This window comes from Rhinolophus sinicus, linkage group LG01, assembly GCF_036562045.2.
Source record: "Rhinolophus sinicus isolate RSC01 linkage group LG01, ASM3656204v1, whole genome shotgun sequence".
In the NCBI taxonomy this organism is placed as follows: domain Eukaryota; kingdom Metazoa; phylum Chordata; class Mammalia; order Chiroptera; family Rhinolophidae; genus Rhinolophus; species Rhinolophus sinicus.
This window is the reverse complement of record NC_133751.1, coordinates 78,865,653-78,883,393: the sequence shown is the minus strand read 5'-3', so window position 1 is coordinate 78,883,393 and position 17,741 is coordinate 78,865,653. Positions and strand designations below refer to the sequence as shown.

Below are 17,741 nucleotides of genomic sequence, written 5' to 3'. Positions count from 1 at the left end.
TAAGGGTAGGGGATTTCAATACCCCACTTTCAACAATGGATAGATGATCCAGACAGAAAATCAATAAGGAAACAAAAAACTTAATCTACACGTTATATCAGATGGACCTAACAGACATAGAGAACATTGTATCTGACAGCAACAGAATATACACTGTTCTCAGGCACACATGATCTTCAGGATAGATCATATGTTAGGCCACAAAATAAAACAAGTCTTAATAAATCTAAGAAAATTGAAATCGTATCAAACATCTCTGACCATAATGGTATGCAAGTAGAAATCAATTACAAGGAGAAAACTGGAAAATTCACAGATGTGTGAAGATTAAAAAACATATTACTGAACAGTTAATGGGGCAAAGAAGAAATCAAAAGAGTAATCAAAAATATCTTCAGACAAATTAAAATGAAAATACAACATACTAAAATTTATGGGATGCAGCAAAAGCAATTCCAAGAGGAAAGTTTAGAGATGAATGCCTATATTAAGAAAAAGAAAAAGCTTTCAAATATCTAATTTTACAGCTCAAGGAACTGGAAAAAGAAGAACAAACTAAGCCCAAACTTAGTAGAAGGAAGGAAATAACAAAGATCAGAGAAGAAATAAATGAAAAACAATAAAGATCAATGAAACTAAGAGCTGATTTTTTGGAAAAGATAAACAAAATTGACAAAAGTTTGCTAGAATAAGAAAAAAGAGAGAAGATCCAAATAAATAAAATCAGAAATGAAAGAGGAGACATTACAACTGATATCAAAATATAAAGGACTGTAAGAGACTACTATGAACAATTATACTTCAACAAATTGGATAACATAGAAAAAAGGGAAGATTCCTAGAAACACACAACCTACCAAGACTGAATCAGAAAAAATACCAATGTGAACACCAATTACTAGTAAGGAGATTGAATCAGTAATCAAAAAACTCCCAACAAACAAAATCTCAGGACTAGATGGTTTCACTGGTGAATTCTACCAAACATTTAAAGAAGAGTTAATGTCAATTCTTCTCAAAGTCTTACAATAAATTGAAGGGGAGGGGACATGCCCACACTCATTTTACAAAGCCAGCATTACCCTGTAACAAAGTCAGAGAAGGACATTACAAGAAAAGAAAATTACAAGTCAAGATCCTTGATGAAAATAGATGCAAAAATCCTCAATAAAATATTAGCAAACTGGGTTCAACAATACATTAAAAGGATCATACAACATAATCAAGTGGGAGTCATTGCAGGGATGCAAAGATGGTTCAACATCCACAAATCAATACACCAACTTAACAAAATGAGAGATAAAAGTCATATGATTATTTACATGATTTCAATAGATACCGAAAAAGCATTTGGCAAAATTCAACATACTTTCATGAGAAAAACTATCAACAAAGTGGGTATAGAGGGAACGTACCTCAACAAAATAAAGGCTATATATGACAAGACCACAGCTAATAACATACTCAACAGAGATATGCTGAAAGGTTTTCCTCTAAGTACAGAAAAAAGACAAGGATGCCCCCTTTCACCACTTTTATTCAACATAGTGCTGGAAGTCCTAGCTGGAACAATTAGGAAAGAAAAAGAAATAAAAGGCATCTAAATTGGAAAGGAAGAAGTAAAATTGTCTGATGACATGATATGATATATAAGAAACCCTAAAGACTCAACCAAAAAACTGTTAGAACTAATGTACAAATTCAGTAAAGTTGCAGGACACAAAATCAATATACAAAAATCAGTTATTATGTTTTATACACCAACAATGAACTATCAGAAAGAAAAATTCAGAAAATCCCATTTACAATACCATCATAAAAATAAAATACTTAGGAATAAATTTATTCAAGGAGAAAGATCTGTACACTACTATAAAATATTGATGAAAGAAATTGAAGACACAAATAAATAGAAATATATTTCATGTTCATGGATTAGAAGAACTAATATTGTTAAATTATCCCTACTACCCAAAGCAGTCTATAGATTCAGTGCAATCTCTATCAAAATTTTAAAGTCATTTTTCAAAAAATAGAACATACATCCTAAAATTTATATAGAACCACCAAAGGTCCTGAATAGCCAGAGCACTCTTGAGAAAGAACAAAGCTAGAGGCATCATGCACCCTGATTTTAATCTATATTACAAAGATATAATAGTCAAAAAAGTATGGTATTGGCATGAAAACAGATACATAGATCAATGGAACAGAATACCATGTTTCCCCGAAAATAAGACCTAGCCAGACCATCAGCTCTAATGCGTCTTTTGGAACAAAAATTAATATAAGACCGGGTCTTATTTTAATATAAGACCTGGTGTAATATAATACAATATAATATAATATAATATAATATAATATAATATAATATAATATAATATAATATAATACCAAGTCTATATGATATGATATGATATGATATAATATGATCTGATCTGATCTGATCTGATATGATACAATATAATATGGGGTCTTATAAAATAAAGCTCAAAATGGATTAAAGACTTGGACATAAGACGTGAACCATGAAACTCCTAGAAGAAAACATAGGCGTAAGCTCTGGTCGTGGTGATGATATTTTTTGGATTTGACACCAAAAACAAAGACAATAAAAGCAAAATTAGCTCAAAATGGATTAAAGACTTGGACATAAGACATGAAACCATAAAACTGCTAGAAGAAAACATAGGTGTAATCCCTGGTCTTGGTGATGATATTTTTTGGATTTGACACCAAAAACAAAGAAAATAAAAGCAAAAATAAACAAATAGGACTGCATTACACTAAAAGCTCTGCACAGCAAAGGAAACCATTAACAAAATGAAAAGGCAACATATAGAATGAGAGAAAACATTTGCAAACTATGTATGCAATAAAGGGTTAATATCCAGAATACATAAGGAACTCATACAACTCAATAGCAAAAAAGCAAATAACCAAATTTAAAAAAAAAGGGTAAATCACCTGAATAGACATTTTCCAAAGAAATATAGCTGGCCAACGTACATGAAAAGATGCTCAACATCACTAATCATGAGGACAATACAAATCAAAATCACAAAAAGCTATTACCTCACATCTGTTATGATATCCGATCTATTAACAGAAAGATGAGATAACAAATGCTGGTGAGGATGGGGAGGAAAGTGTACCCTTATGCACTGTGGGTGGGATGTAACTGGTACAGCCACCCTGGAAACAATATGGATCCAGCAATTCCACTTCTAGGTACATATCCAAAGGAAATGAAATCTTTACCTCTAAGAGATATTTGTATTCCCATGTTCATAGCAGCATTATTCACACTGGCCAAGATATGGAAACAATCTAAGTGTCCATCGATGAATGAATGGAAAAAGAAAATGTGATATATGTATATACTATGTTTCCCTGAAAATAAGACCTAGCCGGATAATCAGCTCTAATGCGTCTTTTGGAGCAAAAATTAATATAAGACCTGGTCTTATTTTACTATAAATACAAGACCGGGTCATAATATAATATAATAACTGGTATTATATTATATTATATTATATTATATTATATTATATTATATTATATTATATTGTTATATTATACCCAGTCTTATATAAGATACGATATGATATGATACAATACTGGGTCTTATATAAGACCGGTCTTACATTAATTTTTGCTCCAAAAGTTGCATTAGAGCTGATTGTCCAGCTAGGTCTTATTTTCGGGGAAACACAGTAATGGAATATCATTCAGACTTGAAAATTAAGGAAATCCTACATTTGCAATAACATGGATTGAACCTCGAGGGCATTATACTAAGTGGAAAGAAAAGTGAAATACGGCAGACAATGACAAATACTGCATGGTATCACTTATATATGGAATCTAAAAAAAAAAAAAAGTTGAATTCACAGAAACAGTAGAAAACCGGGGTTGGCGGGTGAAGTAAATAGGAAGAGGCTGGTAAAAGGGTCCAAACTTTCAGCTATAAGATGAGTAAGTTCTGAGGATCTAATGTGTAACATCGTGACTATAGTTGATAATGTATCGCATAATTGAAGTGTGCTACGAGGGTAGAATTTAATGTTTTAAGCCTCCCTCCCCCGAAAGGTACATATATAAGGTGATGGATGTGCTGATTAACTTGATGGGTGGGGGGAATCCTTTCATAATGTGTACATGTATCAGTCATGTTGTACACTTTAACTATCTTACAATTTTGTCAATTATACCTTAATAAAGTTGAAAAACAAAAAATTGAAAATATTTGCTTCTGGGAAACGGAATTTATTCATATGAATGAGTTGCTTCGTAGCATTTGAATTTTAAAACCACGTGCATGTATTTCTGATGAAAATGAAAAAGCCATTTATCAGACCTACTTCACTAAAATGAATTACAGTGCAGTCCCGATGACAACGGTAGTGAAGCTCTTGGGTCTCCTACAGGACAAGCCAAGTAAGGACACCGCTGGCAGAATGCCAGGCCTGGTTCCGCCTGGGTAGGGATCCATCCAAACAAAAGGAATCTTCCCAAGCCTCCCTGTCAGCATGGTTTCTGGAGCCAGAAAGACGTGGGTTCACAGCTGCACTACCATGTGACTTTCAGGTAAGTTATTTAACCTCTATAAGCACCAATTTTCTCATATGTAAAAATGAGGATCATAACGTCATTTGTAATTATAACCGATAAGGGTATACAAGTATCTGAGTTTTTTGGTGAGGTTTAAATGAGATAATACATGTAAAAGCAAGGGGCCTGGCACATAGTGATTATAAATATCCTCTAGTATTATATTTATATCTAGAGAATTTTTTTTTAAAAGGTGCTTCTAGTGTTGGGGAATTTGACCAATACTGCCACGGGAACTCTCAAGAAGAATTCCTCTATGTCCACGTACTGTTGTAGTTATAAAGGTCATAATAAGTGCATAGCTAATGGGTTATGGGGAAGAATGAAAATTTAGCAGGTGAAGCTTTCTGCCTGCCATCAAAATAACTCCATAGGCTAAAAAAAAAAAAGTTCCAAGATTTCTCTGAAGAGTCTAGAAAGCTCTAAATTATTATCCCAGAAGAATTATTATCCCAGAGGGATAATAAAGAGGGTAGAGTTTGAGAGCAACTGTGAAAATCAGCATACGCATTAAATATCAATTTATAGAAAAAGTGGAAAAGTAGGGTTTTAAATAGTGGGATCTGTGGTTCATGGGTCAAACTGAGAGACAGGGAAGCTCGGAGCTGGAGGACGCAGCCTGAGACGATTCTTCAGGTGCTTAGGGCACAGACTCTGTCATCTCCTGCCTTCCCTTCCTTTATTCCTCTCTATAACCATTTCCCTCCATTTTTGTCCATAGTATAGAGCTGAATTATAATCTTCATTATCTAGTGAACTTTTAATACACTCCCATTTACTTAAAAAGCGTGTTTTAACTCTAACAGTAGCCTCATAAAACCTCAAGCAACCTTGTTTTTATGTAGAAAGTCCATCCTGTAGCTGTCTGTTTGAATTGTTTGGTTAGTTAATTTTACCCCTAGTGTAGTCTTGAAATATTTGAGCCTCATTCAGGTAAAGTTTCAGTCAGGGGGAGAGAAATGGAAAAGTGGAATAAGAGAAAAAGGGTATGGGGCACTCAGACAGGGAAAGAGAAACCCAATCAATCAGTTCTCCAACAACACTGCAAAATTAGGGTAAGCATTTCTGGATTCCTGCCGCATGCAGATACTGTGCTGACATGGGAATACAGATAAGGAGCAAAGGGCAGAGCGGCAGGGACTTAGAGGACAAAACAAGTCCTGGGACAGAGGGAGAGGAGCAGGGCATAGCAGGCATCAGGCAGCGTCAACCAGCTGCCTTGTGCGTCCTTAAGGACATGTCTTGTGTCTCCCATTTCTGTGGGGTACACAAGTTTCAGATCTGGGCTGTACTCTTAATTCTAAAGTGTTGCTGTGAGTTTCTGGCAACCCTTCTGCTAGGCGTTACATAATTCTAAGTGAAAAGTAATGAAAATAATATGGTGATGTGAAAAGAAGAATTGCTCTTTGTTCTTTTTTTAAAATTAAATTTATTGGGGTGAAATTGGTTAATAAAATAATGTAGGTTTTAAGTGTACAATTCTATAATATATCATCTATATCTCACATTGTCACCACCCAGAGTCAGTGCTCCTTCCATCACCATATATTGGACCCCCTTTACCCTCATCTACCACCCTCCTCCCCCCTTACCTAGGGTAAGCATTTAGGTAACCACTAAACTGTTGTCAGTATCTATGAGTTTTAGTTTCTTTATTTGTCTTTATCATTTGTTGCTTTCAGTTTCATATCCCACACATGAGTGAAGTCTCTCTTTATAGACTAGTGGAGTTCTGTGCTCCTTGCTGTACTTTTGCCAGAAGAAAAGTTGCAAAACCGAGCAATCCATTATATTTCTTCCTTCTTTAATGAGGAAGCAATTGTTTTGCTGCCCACACCTACAACAACTAAATACAATGCTTAAGGCTCTGGCAGTTCACTCCTTTCTACAAGTCCTATGAGAAGAGATGTTGAAAAGCTACTACAGAATCTGCAGAAACCAGAATTTCACAAAAACACCACAAGTAAAGATATAATGGCTATTCCACATGCCTGCTTCATTCAGCCAGATTCAGTTTGTAAGAAGTTGCTGCCTCTATTCCCATTTACTTTTAGTGCCAATATTTTATTAAATCAAACAACACAAACAATAGTCCCGAACTGTATGCGGTCAGCTATAGGAAACTCAGGTAGATTTTGGTCTTAGAGGAAGAACTGTTCTCCAGAACCCTCCTAAGCCACAGAGGACAATAGAAGTACTTGAGCAGGTTAAGTGAACTTGATTTGTCTTAATTACCCGTCAGAGTACATTTTCCACAGGAAATTGCTGGGCCACATGTAAGTCTGGCACACACAGTGGATTCTTCAGTTTTTTTTAGCCAGTGAGGAGAGACATGGGCTAATTTGAAGAGAAGAGTGAGATTAAAGGGCTTTTTTTAAAAGCTAGTGTATAGTGACTGTGTGTGTCCATCCATATGTATTGCCAAACCAGTTCATCTGGAAGAACAATGGCTTATCAAAATGCGTATTAAAAACAAATAAGTCAGACAGAAAAAGTCAAGAACCATATGATTTCACTGATATGTGGGATATAAAACTGAGCGCAACAAAGGAACAAGACAAATAAAGAAACAAAAACTCATGGACATAGACAATATAGTTTAGTGGTTACCAGAGGGCAAAAGGGTACGGGGTGGTAGATGAGGGTAAAGGGGATCCAATATATGGTGATGGAAAGAGAACCGACTCTGGGTGGTGAGCACACAATGTGATACATAGATGATGTCTTACAGAACTGTACACTTGAAACCTATGTAACTTTACTAACCATTGTCACCCCCATAAACTTTAATAAAAAAAAAACAAAAAAAAACGAAACAATTTGTCTGAAAACAAATTGCAGACCACACATAGATTCAAAGAAAAATGGTTTATCAGGACAATTCTAGTTGCTATAAGACTGACCTAGGTTTTGATTTTATTTTCAGTTCCCATTTTCCCACTGACACTGTGCATGGCTTCACATATAAGAATATATCATTTTAGAACCGGGAGAGACCTCGAGATCAGTTAGCACACTTCCTGTCCCTTTAAGCAGTGGTGCAGGACTTACAGTTTAAGTCATGTACTTTATCAGTTCTTCCGTTCACAGAACTGAAAGTAATCATAGTGGTCTTTGCAAACAAAGTGGTTGGCTCCAGAAAGGAGAGGCCCTTATTATTTTTCTTTTAGTTCAACGAGAGCCACATGTTGAGATTTCATGGGGAAAAATTAAGTGGAAAATAAACATTGGGGCATGGGCTCGACGGGTACTGATACAAACATCTCTACATTTTCTTTGTACTTTAGGGGTAGGGGGTGAGCGAGGGATCCTGTAAAGACAGAGATGATGGAGTTGTGCCACGGCAGTTTGCCTCTGTTGGTAGAGTGCTTCTGTGTCACGTGACTAAGACAGTGATGGCTCCCCACAAACAGTCCTTCTTCCCTGTGCCCATATATGATCACAGCTTACCACAGCTGCAAGCAGCCATTGGCAAGGCTGGGATGTGTCCCACCGTGCCCCCTCTGGAGTTGCACCTCGGTGCCCCAGAGAAACCATGCAGCTCCGCTCTCTATAGACAGAAACATCTCACGTCAGGTGTGTTGCTGCACCCTCCCAGCAGCAAAACAGCTGGTGGAAGGCCCATACCTGTGGGCTATTTGTCAGCCTTCTGCAAAGTACATAAAAACCCCGCTCAGTCGTAAAAACAGGCAGAGAGAGAGGTGAGCATACACTGTGAGAAGGAAAAGGTAGCATAGCCCACCATCTTTTTGGTTCTAGACTAGTCTGTGAACATTTATAATTTTGAACCAATAAAGCTCTGTAGATCTATTGTCTCTGCCTTGATTCTCCTGAGTGAAATGGTCTAACACTAAACTCTGTACTCCACCCTGGTCCATGTGCAATGATTAGCGAATCATTATCACCTGTTTTAGATCTCATGTTTTGTTTTCAGTCAGGACAAATGGTGGAAAAACACTCTTAAAATAAATTATTGACATATGTCTCCTGGAACTGGAATGCAGCTATGGTAATTCTTTCAGAAGTTATTATCTTCCAGCTTTTCAAATAGGGAATTCCAGAACCTAAGGGAAGGGGGAGGATTTTCACAGCTATAATTCAAAGTTTGCCTATTTGGGGAATTCAGTATTACTGTATATTTTGGTTTCAAAATTTCCCAAGCACTGAAATGTGACCAAAGTCATTCTTTCTAGCTAATAAAAACCACCTGGTGGCTGCGTCTTGTACACTCTTTCTTCGTTTTATAGTGTCTTTTATTAGCATTAATCTTGGACCACGGTTGGGGCAGAAAAGATACAATGGAAAGAAACCTTGCCTTAACAATGTGATAGAGTATGAAAAGAGCTTGCATCGAAAAAGCCAACACATCTAAATTTGGGGGACTCATAATTTTATTATTCTGGCTGTAGCTTTGCTGTCGGTGGGAACTCTGCGGAGTACCTGTATTTCACCAAAGTCATGCATACGTATCTGATTTGAAAGAACAATACTATTGATGCGCTTTTCTTACCAGCCTGTCCCCTTCCATCCTATCGTTTATTGTCAAGTTCCAGTCTCATGTTTTCCATAAGGCTTTCTCTCCTGATAAATTACAGAACTTGCACGGAAGTCCTACACTGGCATGTTCTTTTATGCTGCCTTATGTATGCTGCTCTCCAGTTGTTTCATGGGTGTTAGTTTTATTTTACTAGGTACTTGCAGGCTTTAGAAATCTCAAATTAAATAACTCAACTTCACTTTATTCTTCCTTAAATCATTAAATTACTTTGACTAATAGAGGTTTCAACAAATAATTTTAATATTTCAGCTCCAAACAATGTTGCCCATGCAACAAATGAGTCTCTAGTATACCTGTTAACATAGCACAGAATGCGTTCTCAGGCTCACTGGAGGCTGGGATCTACTGAGCTACTTGATCACCACAAAGTTTCATGTATTGTAGACAAAATAATTTTCATTAGAGCACCTTGACATCTGCATGCATTATATTTGCCCCCAATGGGAAAGTGCTCTTTCTTCAAATTACTGATGTACAACTTTTAAATCATGACCCATTAGGGATGATCAGTATAATCCTGGTCAAATCATATATATGAACATTAACAATCTTTATATCCTATCGGATTTCATTCAATCATATCAAACTAAAAATAACTAAATAAGCCACCTGTAGATGTACTGAATGACCCCAAACTTATGCCAAGTAGTAAAACTCTGCATGGGGTTCTGATTTCAGGGATTCCTAAACTTAACATTGCTTGTTCCCAAAGGCAAATCCAGAAAAGGCCTCCTTTGGGTTTTGCTTATCTTGAGATGAGAATGGGCTGTAGGGGTCCTTCTTAGAAGGCCCACTGATGAAGGACAGAGAGATAAGCGAGACACATACCATGAGGGCAGGATAAAGGCTGTCTTTCAGGCTGAGGCAAAATCCAGAAACAATCAGCACGAGTCCTGTGACAGTTACAAACCATGACCTGATTGGTCCTGTGATTCCAGAATGAGATGTAGCTCAGCCCAAAGGAACTTTTCTCTTATGCACCTACTTGACCAATTGCATCAGATGCCAAAAGGGCACTTTTACATGACATTAACAAAAGGTCCCTTGTTTAAAAAAAGATGTATTCCACCCCTTGCACTGGTGAAAACAGCCTGTTGCTCACTGCACACAGCCATGCCATTTTGGCCCCTGCACTGAGGACACATGCTATTCTCTCTGACATTCCTCTTTCTCCTACCAGTCACCTAGTTAATAGGTGCTAATCCTTCAAGCCTCAGCTCAAGTGTCAGTTTTCTTTGGGAAGTCTTTCCTAATTTCCCCAGACTTTGTGAAGCGCCACCCACTCTGGGTTCCCATCTCTCCCTGTGCATTCTTCTACCAGAGCTCTCACCACTTTGAGTAGAACAACTGGTTATTAACTGCCTACCCCTCTAGCCTCCTGTCAAGACCAGGCACCATGCTTATTCATGTTTGTAACCACAGCAGCGAGCATTCAGCTGAGCTCCTTGTTGACAGTCAATGTTAGCTGAATGGAAACACAAACAAACCATCTTTTACAAACAAATCAGGTTTAAAATGTCACTGGAATAACTCTTCTACTTCTGATTATCATTGCTGATAGGTGAATTGTGAGATCTGACGACAGCCTGATTCAGAAAAGGAACACAATGAAATTGGATGCCTTTCAATGTACTTTCTGTGTACTACACAGCTCACTTTTTATTAAGTGGAATAAAAAGCAGGAAACTGAAGCGAGAAACCATCCAAGTCCTGTAAGCCCAAAGCCACCTATTAAACAGTCAAAATTAAATGACTTCTTCTCTTTTACTTTTTCCTTGAAATATATTATGGTAAAAATAGGCTCTCTCCCTGTTAATCTTGTTAAGAAAACAGAACCAAGATCATCATTACTGAAATATATGCTTATTTTGGCTAACTTAAATCCTTTAAGAAAATTAGCAGTTGCAAAACTTTCCATGTGACAGCTTAAAATAGAGAACTTGAAAGAAAAAAACAACAAAAAACACTTGTGGAAAAGGGTTATTTTTGCAGTATAGCACTACAGTTTATATACAGCAAACCATCAAAATAAATTAGATCTTCCTTTTCTCCTGAAAAGAATAGAAGAAGAGTCTCCCTACTGTCAGAGCCAAAATAGGCTCTTTCGGGTGTTGTAATCAATACCCAATCCATTCAATCACATGATGACAGTGAAAGATACAGAAAGTAAAACGTAGGGGGAAAAAAATCTCTGATGCTGGAATTTCAGTTTTCACCTCTGTTGATCTTTTTCAACTCTGAGGAACTTTCAAGCTATGAAATATTCACTCTGGAAAAATTCCTGATTGTGTCCCTCTGAAAATGCTTCTCTGTTGCTTGGTGTACTATAACTTAAGATACCAGGTTGTTTTTTGTTTGTTTATTTGTTTTCTTTTTTACAGAAAGCATAGACAGTTTATCAAACAGTGTTTTGCAGTTTGAGGAAATAAATTGGTTTCCCCCAGAGAGCAAAATTTAGTTGGAATGAATTTTGCATATTGGCTTTTTTAAGAAAATGGTTGGCTATATCCATTTGAGAATCTCCTTGATTTTTGTTTTGTTTTAGATGGCTAAATTTGATGATTTAGCCACGTAAAACCAAACCAAACCACACCAAAAAAATCCTTACTATATTTCTAAAAATGTAAAGGTCCTTATATTTCTTATAATAATAAAATGAACTGATAAAATATTGCGTATTTTAGATTTATAAAGGAATCACAAAACTATGCAGTAATATAAACAACCTCGTATCAATGTATAATAATGGATACCAAGAAAAGTTGTTTATCGTAGGTCAATGCTAGTATTATTTATTTCTTGTTTCAAAAATCTATTCTCATTTGTCTGTGATAAAAAGACCCCAAAACAAAGTATTGCCGTGTCTGGGACTAGTCTCTAGTTATTTTAAGCATTAACTATTATAAACTTTCACCTATATTTGTCGCATGGCTTTTATTTCCTTGCCCTCCCTCTTCCGGCATGCTGACTAAATTCTTCTGTGCTTCAAATTTAGTTTACATCATGCACACCAAAGGTGTCTCTGGTTCCACAGACTTTTCCTTCTTTAAATTTTGGTATTAGTATCAATATTTGGTACTAATGGTCTTCTATTTTTCAATGTTTCCAGCTATACTGTCAGCTTACAAGACCATCTTGTTAGCTCTTGTATCCCCAGCAATAACTTGCATATTTGTAAAACATGACGGTAAAGGTATCTAGTGCTGTGTATGGAAAGCCAAAGAATGAAATGCACAGTAGGTCCTCCCTTAAGATGCAGAGGGATGATGTCATTTCATTCCTCTGGTAGGACTTTTGCATTCTCAGAATTTACCTGTAATGGCACTTGGTGGCTTACCTTGTGTCTGGTTTTAGATTTTCTACTGTGGAGAAGGTTTGATTTGTAATTTGAATAGACTTGTTCTTCCCACTGAATGACCCATTTTCTCTGGATATAACTTCATATTCTGAAAAGTGAAAAAGCCAACAGATACTTGTCTTTATGTTCCCGTTGATTTAATTGTTCTTGAAGCTAGTAACATAATAAAAGTCACTGTCATAAAAAGAGCAACTCAGATTGCAGTTCTGATCTTATACATTATACATTATGTATACATTACGTGTACATCTTACACATTAGCAGTTTCCAGATGGAGATGGTCAGCAGATGATGGAGGCCCCAAAGCATTTGGGGAGTTGCTCAATGACCATCTTGGCTTTCCCTTTACCAGAACAAGGAAGGCCTGGTAACTGTGAAGACCAGTAACGCTTGGATACTGGTAACCTGTGATTTTGTTAGGTTAATGAGTCTACCATTGTTGGAAAGCATTCTATGAGGAGTGGTGTTTGCGCAGAAGCCATGTTTCCTGCTCTATGAGGCTTTACAATATAGCTCAGGAAAAGGCCACAGAATACATTGTATTGCTGCAAAAATCTCTGAGTTTAAAACCACAGCAGCAAATAACAGTTAACCAAATCACTATTGTGATCTAGAGCATTATGGGATTTTTGTACCTACTGCTTACATAAGTTACGTTAAGTTTTGCATATACTGCTTCCACATTCCCCCTTGATAATTACCCTTGTATTTGTAAAGAGAAACTATGTCTTTAAAGCCTGCACAGAGATCTGCATACATTTCACGTAAAGCCATGTTTCTGTGAACTAATCAAAAGAGACTTTCAGAATATAATTGACAAATTTGTTAATTGGTTTTCCCGGCTCTCAGTTGGAGTTTAGTTTAATGTATGTGACAAGATCACACAGAGGATTAACAAAAAATTCAAACAAAACCCAACTAAGAAACTACAACAAAAGCCTACTCAAAGTCAGCTTCATCAATATGAGGAAATACACAAGAGGTGGGCATCAGGGAAAGTGCAAAGGCTGTAAAGGAGCTGGCAAGCTCCTAGGGATTTCTGCTGTCAGCACTGAGACCAAAGGTAGAAGGTGGATACTAGAAATAAAGCTGAAACTATAGAATAACTCAGGAGACTTATAATCACCAATTGTAATTTGGGAAGGATTTTTAAAGCTATATTAAAGGGAAAAAACTAAAAGGAGCATGACTGTTTCTGAATAATTTCTGATGACCATCCTTCCGAAAATTCAAAATTAAACTGGAAGGCAAAGGCCATTGTATCTGGACACATCAGTGCAGCTATTAAAGGACTAATGGCTGGTATTTAGTATTTCTTCCTCAGACTTTGTTCCCAACCATTTTTATGTTTTTGTTTTGTTGTAGTCTAACTCTTTTTGTTCCCACTTCAGTTGGCTTTCTATTCCAACAGAGAGTAGAGAGGGAAAGGGGGGAGGATCCTGAATTCAATATGTCCATTTTATATCTTTTCCTCAGTTGTGAAGCGATATATACTAGAAAAAGATAGGACTAATTAAAACAGAAGTAAAATTAATTTTTAACAAAGTGGAAACTGTGTGGCTTAATGGAAAGAGACACACCAAGCCACTTGCCTCTATCTCAGTTGCAGTTTTCCCATCAATAATATCTCTTCATAGTGTTGCTTGTGGAAATTAAATTAGGATCATATGGCACATGCTTAGTAGTATTTTGTATGTATTTTACTCAACAAGTAGATCTATCATTATTGTTGCTTTTATTATCCCTGTGATATATTTTGAAAATAAGTTCACACAAATTTGAACGATTCCAATTGCAAAGATTCAAGTGCTGCTTAGCCAGCAAAAGAACAACTTACATTACACTCCACTGGGTAACGCATAAAACCTACCACCTTCCAAAAACATCTTTGCTTGGGATATTTCTCATCACCTGTGTGATTTTTCAATATTACCCCGGCCCTTTAGTGCTTGAAACTCTTATTGCACATCTTCTTTAATTTTCTTTTGACTCAAGTTTTAGAGGCTGATATAATACTATTTTTGTCCTAAAAGATAGTATTTCTCAAAATTTATCTAGAAGCTACCTTCACAATTAAAAAGATATTTAGAATTTCTCTCAGAATTCAAACTTTTTGAATGAATATTTTTGGGCTTTGCAAATATATCTTTTATTTATAATGTTTTAAAGTGATAGTAGCTTTTTCATAAATCCAGCATTAGAAAAGTGGAATATTAACTTTAGAATGAATGTTTGTAGACACACTCTGAATATATTTCAGAAGGCAAGGGTAGTGTCTTATATAAATCCATATTTCTTCTTTTGAAATATAGGATTTGTTTATAATTCACAGTAAAGATATAAGGAAATCTATAAAGAACTAAAACTAAATAATTGGTCTTTTCCCCTATCCCCTCAGAAGAGTTTATTGCCCTAGTATGAGATAATTCACTGAACAGAAAAAAAAAAAATTATTATGAAGATTAGGAACATCACAGTCTGATCAACAGAGCATGAAAATAGTAATAGTGATCTATTTCTAACTGTCCTGCTATTGCTACTACTGACAAACATTAACTGAACAGCTAATTTATGCTGCACATTCAAAATCTCTGTTCAATTTTATCTTCATGATAAATTGATAACAATAGGTATTATTGCAAATAAGGAAACTAAAGTTCAAAGAGGCTAATTATATGAGTATACCCAAGTTGCATATCTAGAACACAGCTGGTCTGGGATTTAAATCTGTGTCAATACACTCTTGGCATATGACAAAGCAACACTTTATAACTAACTTAAATTTAAGTTGTCCACTGACCCAGGCTATGGCCAAGTTCTTAGGTGTACCTATTTCTACCTTAGTATAGAAGGGACATGTAGAAGCAACTGAATTTGTATGTATTTACTAGACGTGAATACATGCCTGTCAGTTTAAAGGTCGATTATCGACAGAAGACAACTCATGGAATAAAGAACATATTCCACTCTCTTTCTGTTATCTTTCTCCACCCTCTCTTATAAAACCACTTTCAGTGGCATGCAAATTAATCTCTGTGTTATCTGAGCTGCTGGTTTATAAAAGATTGCATTTAAAATCAGGTAGTATTAATGAATAATTTTAAAATAAACAGAAATGGAAAAAATAGAATAGACTATAAGGGCATATGGTCTAACATTTAAGTACAAACTAAGTAAGTAATGGTTAAATATGGACTTATTTCTACTTAGAAAATATTATAGCTAAAGAGATGTGGTCCTAAGCCATGAAAATTGGTATTATAAATCCGTGATCTTGTGAAAGATCTCAAGCAGTCCATTAACATTTGGTAACAATGTTACAAAAGTGACTGGTTGGATGGATAAAGTATACTATGTTCATGATTCTTTGAGATTACGAGTTTATGTAATTTTTAAAAATGTTACATAATGAATCAGAAAGGAAAATCCTTCTGCTTTAAAAAAGTTGAATCAGATATAATTGAGATACATGAGTGAATATGTATTAGATGTATCAGGTTACTAGATATATTAGATTAACCAATTCCAACTGGACGTCCCACATCTTTAAGGCAAATGAAATTTTACAGTTCATTTGGTTTTGTGAGAACTAAGCCTCAGGCTATCACAGGAACTCCTAATTAGTGTAGTATATGGACTGAGAGTTTTGAACTTTTTAATACATGTAGATAATCAATACAAAGAGATTGACTGATTTTTAGATATTGATTTAGATTTTTAGATATTAGATATTTTTAGATATTAATTTCACGCCTACTGGCAAAAAGAAACAGGATGAGGCAAATCCCCAGGAACCATGGGCTGGTTCGTTCTCAAAACAATGGTAAACTTTGAGTGAGAAAGAAAATTGATGAAATGTGGTTTAAAAAAGCCAGCTAAGCAAAAATAAGCTGCTTACACTGGAAGTTGCCCAGACCAGATGGTTCTGTCTGAGGAGACATAGCAGCTGTGTTCCCTTTTAGTCGGAGGAGACTTTTTCGGCAGACCCTCATCTCCCACTTGCCCTGTGTACTGCTCTCTACCTCTGACAGCTTCGTAGTGGGTCCCTCTATTGCCTGTCTGCTCACCCCAGGCACACGGCCGGGACCCCCATTACTCAGGCTACTTGCTATATATCCTCTAGCTGATTCATGTTATTAGTCTTTCCCCCTTCTCCGCTAGTGTAATTGCCCTGTTCACTATGGAGAATTAAACTCTCATGTAACAAAGTCAAAGAATGACTCAGCATTTCTTATTTTCACAGTCATTGGGTCGGTAATAGCAGAGTCAAAATTTCCTGAGGTGAGCAGAAAATTGACCAGGGATAGATTTTTAAAACATGACCCCTAAAATGATTGAAATAACTTTTAGCCTACTTGAAAGTCCTAGGTCAATCTAGAAATTGGGTTGCTGAAAGGAAAACTGGTTTAAATGTCATCAGCAGTGGCAGCTTCTCACATATGTAATTTTCTTGGTAATGAAAAGACTAAATGTATCTTCCCTTCATGAAAAATAAGTTCTAAGAGGAGATGAAGAGATGTCATTTAAAGAGGTCTCTTAAATTAACAGGGAGCACTTAACCAGGACAAAGACAATGTTTTCCCATCAGATGACACTTCTGACAAGAATGTGTCATCAAGGCAGCAGAACTCTGCTGTGACTTGCTCCTTCTGAAAGATTCCTCACCAGTCAGAGTTTGACTCAAAGTCCCACCGTCCCAATGCATTGAATTATCAAAGCTTCCCACCATAGTAACATCCTCTTACCCGTGACAGTGTCATTTAGTGGCTTCTCCCAGTCCAAGATGACAAATGAGGGACACCCTTCCACGGTGACCACAGTGAGGTTGGAAGGTGGGTTTTGCGGTGGACTGGTGGCATTCCCCTCTAAAACCTCCTCTTTGGGGAACCGTTTGACGGAGTCCGTGATGGAGCAGGGCCTGTTGTCAGGCTTTTGGATGTATCGCACATGAGGACCTGAGAGAGAGAACACTCTGACACTTAGCATTTCTGAACTTGTAAAGAAGAGGGAGGTAAATTCATAGATATAATTATCTGTTTGAGAACTTTTGGTCTCATATTATAAGCAGATGGGTGAAAACAGGGATGTGGATGGTTCAGCCTACTGTCTCTGGAATACATAATATGGACTTTTTTGTTGATTTACTTTCATAAGTAGGTATATGAGTTATGGCAATTAGGTTCGCAAACTAGTTGCAATGATGTTGCTAAC

General features: G+C 36.4%; 1 protein-coding gene across 39 annotated transcripts in view; it reads right to left on the bottom strand.

Moving 5' to 3' along the window:
- Positions 1-17,741, bottom strand: part of ABI3BP (ABI family member 3 binding protein) — a 259,027-nt gene that overhangs the window by 12,157 nt on the left and 229,129 nt on the right. For all 39 annotated transcript variants that reach the window (XM_074332670.1, XM_019756510.2, XM_074332723.1 and 36 more), the window contains 2 exons: positions 17,276-17,485; positions 12,510-12,618 (listed from right to left, as the gene is read on the bottom strand). In XM_074332670.1, the coding sequence (XP_074188771.1) occupies positions 12,510-12,618; positions 17,276-17,485 (319 nt within the window). The remainder of the gene's footprint in view (positions 1-12,509; positions 12,619-17,275; positions 17,486-17,741) is intronic.